Source organism: Scomber scombrus, chromosome 1 (assembly GCF_963691925.1).
Source record: "Scomber scombrus chromosome 1, fScoSco1.1, whole genome shotgun sequence".
In the NCBI taxonomy this organism is placed as follows: domain Eukaryota; kingdom Metazoa; phylum Chordata; class Actinopteri; order Scombriformes; family Scombridae; genus Scomber; species Scomber scombrus.
This window is the reverse complement of record NC_084970.1, coordinates 13,186,436-13,192,599: the sequence shown is the minus strand read 5'-3', so window position 1 is coordinate 13,192,599 and position 6,164 is coordinate 13,186,436. Positions and strand designations below refer to the sequence as shown.

Genomic DNA, 6,164 nt, shown 5'->3' with positions numbered 1-6,164 from the left:
ATTACAGTGATAGTCAGAGGAGACGCTTTAAAACCGTCTGATCTTGTTTCTGTGCAGCTCATGAGTCATCCAGCCTGTAGGTGGCAGAAGCGGCTCAGATGAGACTCTGTCTCTGATCACTTCCACCAAAACAATGTGGGGAAACAGCTGTCCAGCGTGACCTTAACTTGCTGAGGCTCTTTAAAAATCAAATGAATGAAAATTAAGGAGACAAGCTCGTAGATACAGGATGAACACCGCTCTGAAGCACTGGAAGGAGGCGGCCACTCTCATCTTAGCCGCCGGTAACAGACTCGGCGTGGACGCTTTATCGTCGAGGACACCACCTGTCAGCGGCTGCTACGGACGGTCACACCTGCCGCACAAGTCCCGCTTTGATTACGACGTTTTACTGCTAAAACGAAGCAGTAAAAGTGGATTCATGCCCAATGCGTATGTGTTTCCCGGTGGTATGGTGGACTCTTCGGACTTTTCCAGTGAATGGTTGGACATATTCAAATCTTTCAGCGACTCACCTAATTTCGGGTTGAGGGGCGTCAAACAGTCTGCGGAGACCAGACCTCCCATCTTCGCCACCGATCGGCTGAAACTGGGCTCCCCGATCCCGGGAGAGGTCGCCTTCCGGATCTGCGCCCTGAGGGAGACGTTTGAGGAGTCCGGTGTGCTCATGGTTGTGCCCCAAACGGAGGAGGAAAGTTTGTTAAAAAGCACAGAAGACAGATGTGCCACTGATCAAATCCTCCACTACAAGGTAAACGATCTGTGCAGTAATGAACTTACCAAGTGGAGGGCTTTGGTGAATCAGAACCCCTCCAACTTCATCAGGATGTGCAGAGAATTGCAGGTGTTGCCCAACATCTGGGCTTTACATGAGTGGGGCAACTGGCTGACTCCTGCCGGCCGATACGGAGTGACGAGGTTTGACACAGCTTTCTTCATCTGCTGCCTGCAGGAGACCCCCCACACACTGCAGGACCAGAGGGAAATAGTGCGCTTTCAGGTGATATATTGTCACTTTATACATGGAGGATCCTTAAAACTTGTGCTTTAAAGAATCTTAAAATAGGTAAGCAAAAAAGATAAATGACATGTATGCAGGCTTGTTATTTTAATCGTTGAGGGAACTAAGAAGCAGTTGTATATTTGTAGTTCTTCAAACAGATGTGGAAGTGGCATCTATTGATTTTACTATCTTACAAGACTCAGTAAACCAGAAAATATTCACATTTGAGAAGTTGGAGTCACAAAATTTGGATAATTTTTCTTTAAAAGAGTACTCAGAACCATTGATCAATTGTCAGAATAGATGGTGATTCATTTTCTGTCGATCAATTCATCGACTTATCAGTGATGCTCTATCAGTCTCTGAAAATACTAAATCTTGGTTGATGATTATATAACCACTACCTCTGTGTGTGTGTGTGTGTGTGTGTGTGTGTGTGTGTGTGTGTGTGTGTGTGTGTGTGTGTGTGTGTGTGTGTGTGTGTGTGTGTGTGTGTGTTTTTCAGTGGTCCACACCTTCAGAAATCCTGCAAAGCTACGAGGCACGAGAGTTGTGGATTGCCCCTCCGCAGTTCTACGAGCTCAGCCGCATGTGCCGCTACCCTTTGCTGAGTGACCTCCACAAGTTTGCCAGCCAGCGAGCAAGAGAGGGCTGCGAGCACTGGCTGCCTGTTGTTTTAACAAAAGATGAACAGTACATATCACTGCTGCCAGGTGCTGATCGCCTGTCTCATTCAATCCACCAATGAAGCATGCCAAACAGATGTTCACTAAGTCAGATTATATATGATGCTGTTTTAAAATATGAATATGAAGTGGTGTTCTGAATAATAACACTACTATCACTACTCTCTGCAGGTGACAAACTTTACCCGTTGAACAGTTCAGGAGAAACTGTCGTAGGTAAAAGCACAGACCCTCAGGTGGAGGATCGTCAGGATGATTCTGCACTGCACCGCATCCGTATCTCAGATCCATACACTGTGACTTTACAGATCACCATCACACCCAAGTACAACCACCTGCTGCCTGTTGTCGGGTCAGCCGCACCACCTGACTCAAAAAGTGAGCTTTGATTTGCTCCATGTGCTGTACGAGCTCCTCAACTTCACTGTGCACACATGAAGAAAAAAACTCTTAAAACAATACAATTTTATTTTATTATTATTAAACATTCATATTTACAGCACTGTCTGAATTAGTTTGATCGTATCAGAGATGCCTCTTTCATTGCAGACGTTTTGACATGTTGTAGAGAAAGAAAAGTGCACATGTCACCGATAACACTAACAAGGCTGCACTCCATTTGTGGGCTAGTTTGATGGTTCTGGTACTGTGCATGCTCACTCAGTCATAGACTTATATACATAGATGCTGCATCGACTGTTTCAACCCATTGCTGCGATACATCAGTGTCATCGCTATTTTGGACTAGGCAAGAATGCCTGTTAACAAATACAAGTAAATGGGGAGCTGCATTTTTTCTGGATAAAAAACACTAACACTGTCTTCTTTATATGTAAGAGTTTATGATCTACGCGGAGTACAAAAAAAGATGTCGATAGTTATGCTGTAATTGCTGCTAGACACTCAAGGGAGGAGTGTGTATCAACTTTAGGCTTACAGTACATGAACTTAATTTTCATGCACTCTAATTATCAGTATTTATAACATCTAATTCTTGGAAAAACACTAATATTTTTTTGAAACTACATTTTGCTACAGCCACACCATGCAGCTTTATACAAATCAGCACCACAGTTGTAGTTCATCAGGTTTGCAAGGTAGGGTGGGAAAAAGATATATTTACTGAATAAACTAGTAATTGCAAAGCGTGAAGGTGATTTATGTTGAGAAAAAGTAAAGATTTGAATTTATTATTTCGGATACAACTTTGTGTCACTGAATCGAAGGAGAAACAATTAAAACTGATGGCCTTAATAATAATCATACTGTTGAGTTGTCAAGGATACATTTGTGTTTTTGTGTTGAGAAATATTAAAGATATTAAAAGTAAACCTTTACAAGGTGACAGTCAGGAAAACATCTTAATTACTACATTTTCCCCTGAGAATGAAAGGAATGTCAGCCCTTTTTTCACAGACACATGAGTGGACGCAGGTCAATAGAAAATAATAGGCCGGGGAAAAAAACATTTTTGTGAAACTAATACATTTTGTGTTTTGGACCAATGTAGCTATTGCACATTTTGATGTGAGGCTGGGCTGCATCTCATAATCAGGGCCATCAGATCTTGACAGTTTCCATATTTTTTCCGTAGTAAATCTGTTTTTGTGAAATCTGCAATTTTAACTAATGGCCTGGTTTTATACAGGACTCACAGTTTTGACATGGACTCATTTTTAATTTACAGCAGTACATTAAGAGGATCAGACATGGAGTGCATCTGTGTCTTTAGTGTAAGCTTTTGGGTTTTGTCTCATCAATGGTGCTCATTCATGTTTACACAGGTTTGAAATCAAACAGGAGCCATGAGGTCATGTCTTATGATCTAAAAAGAATGACAACAAATGTGTCTGACTTTGTTGGTGTTGATTGCATAAAGCTGTTTCCCTCTTTTTGCCAGTCTTTGAATTTTAGTTTCCTCCATAATGTAAAGAAAATTATTATGTAACCATTTAATTTTTGATCAAATTTAGTTTGTAACCATAGAAACAATCTGACTACCAAATATATCAACAGGATTCAGAGACAACACCTGCGGTTAATAGGTGATGTGTGTGTGTGTGTGTGTGAGAGAGAGAGAGAGACACTCTCAGTAGGAGTGCACATGTCAGTGGTGGAGGCCCTGTGGGGTTTCCACCCTCTCTCCTTTGGGTGTCTTTCCTGCTCACAGCAGTGTCTTTCATGGCAAATTAATAACTCATAAGAAATCATCTCTGTCAAATGGGTTGTACCCTGTGTCTGCCATTTACAAATTAATGTATTATTAAAGACAATCAATTAATTCATTATTAATTTGATATTTTTAACAATGCTGTCTCAAACTGCTTTAAGCTGATTTCTTCTACAGTGTTTTATGAAGGTTTGTGATGTACAATGGTAAAAACACAGAGCAAACAAGCTCATTGAAATAGGCAGAATATTGAGTCTAATGGGTGCTTGACAAATTTTTACATCTATCCTCCCAATACATGCTCATAAGGCAATTTATGTAAAGTAACTGGATTTGTTTTTCTCCCACCTATTAGTCCAAATATGTAATATTATCACAACTACACACACCATATCAATTTATAGTATAATTTATAGTAATCATGACCAGGTCTTTATTGTATAATATCTGTGCTTCTGTATACTTCAAATGTTAATATATTATTATACATTTCATGTTCATGTTCCTATAAAATAACCTCATGCAAGAAAACAAAAAAGCTAACTAAATATGGGGTATATATTTAAGGATCACAGTTTCTGGTCATCAATCCTCATCTTTTTGACATCAGCTCTCTCAAACACTGCACTTTACATGTGACAACCCAGTTGGCTTCTTAGATGCACAAGGAAATATCAGGAAATATCTTTAGAGGATTGAGTAAACGGTGACAAAAAAACATATATATTTTGTATATACAGTATATAGAGAGAGTCTGTCCCTGTATGGGGCTGACTGTTTTATCTTCATGTCTGTCTGACCTGAATGAAGCATTTTGTTGATGATGAAGACTGTAACAGGTCAGCACTCCTTCTATCTGAATTTCATAATTTTGACACATTTCATCTGTCAGCTTGAAGTGTGTGTGTGTGTAGGATGGCAGTGGCAGAAGGGGGTGAGTTGAAATAACACAGCTCAACCGTCTGTGCTGTTTGTGGTGGAGAGTCCGTTGAGGGTTTCTATGGCAACCCACAGCCTTGGAAACCCTCCATCTTTGTCCAGATGAGGCGATGATACTGTGGTCTGTCTCTGCCAAGTGTGTAGGTAGCCTCTCTGCGAACCAGTCTGCGTAGTTTATTTGTTTCCAAGCAACAGAGTGAGACAAATAAATGGTGCTGTCATAAGTTAAAATAAAATGCCTCCAAACTATGGAGAAAGTCGATTTACTCACCTGTGAAGGGCCCACGAAGGTCATTTTTTATACCTAATGAAGCACATATAAAACTTTGATGCTGTGACTATTTTGAGGATCTGCTTGCATAACATATTGCAACAAAATCATTTCAGCATGCCTGAAACAGTCTCAAAGTGGCATAAAAGTAGACTTTAGGCATTCCTCTTCCTCTGGAACTATGAGGGACAAATTTTAAAGTGCAGTGTTTTAGGAGGCTTTATCTCGTTCACTATTTAAATCCCTTCCCTCTCCTCCCCATGTTTAATTAATCACCTTTGTATTTTTGGATCTCTGGATGACAAAGTCTGTCAGGAATTTCAAGTAGACAGTGACTCACTGTTAGCAGAGCTTACAGTAGTGCCACTGTGAAATGACAATAAGGATAAACAAGATGTCAGAAAATCTACTGTGAATCTGGTGTGAGCTTATCATGCCACTGATTTCATTCACGCAAAGCCCTGCCAAAAAGGGATGCTCTCGACTCTGCGGCCCCAGTGCTTTTAGGAGTCGGATTATTTTGCATTTCCACTTTTTAGTAGAATGTCCTATTAATGTTTCTCCACAGGTTTCCAGCCCCAAGAGACAGACAGCCAGGGGCCGAATTATACAAAGGGATAAGAGAGACAGAGCACAGTGGAAAGCAGAAAAAGGCATTTGTCTGCTGAATAAACAGTAAAAGTTACAAAATACAATTTTCTTGTGTGCAATCCATTACTCCTATGGGGAATCAGGCCTCTGTGTACAAGTGGAGGGCAGTTATTAAATGTGCTCCTTTGAGATTATTACATACTTCTAACAGGGTGCAACTAAGACTGAATGTTTCTTAAATGCCAGGGATCTATTTACCCTTTACAATTATTGGAGAACCTCCTCAAGAATGGGGGAGGTGATCACTCCAGTCAATTAAATTAGGCCTCATTTAATGTGCAACTGTTGAGCAGTTACAGCAGACTTTTCATTAGAATTCACATCAGAGCAAATATTCAACAAACACATAAAAAGATGATGAGAGAAAGGAGCGGCTGATATATTCCTTCAGCTATATTGTGGATCTATGCAGGGGAGCGTATGGATTTATGGATCCTTGCAGAA

General features: G+C 40.5%; 1 protein-coding gene across 1 annotated transcript; it reads left to right on the top strand.

Moving 5' to 3' along the window:
* Positions 1–149: 149 nt before the first annotated feature.
* Positions 150–3,583, top strand: nudt19 (nudix (nucleoside diphosphate linked moiety X)-type motif 19). Its single transcript, XM_062417063.1, has 3 exons — positions 150–1,000; positions 1,509–1,716; positions 1,861–3,583. The coding sequence occupies exons 1-3, from the start codon at positions 230–232 to the stop codon at positions 2,076–2,078; spliced, it is 1,197 nt and encodes a 398-aa protein (XP_062273047.1). The 5' UTR covers positions 150–229; the 3' UTR covers positions 2,079–3,583.
* Positions 3,584–6,164: the final 2,581 nt, after the last annotated feature.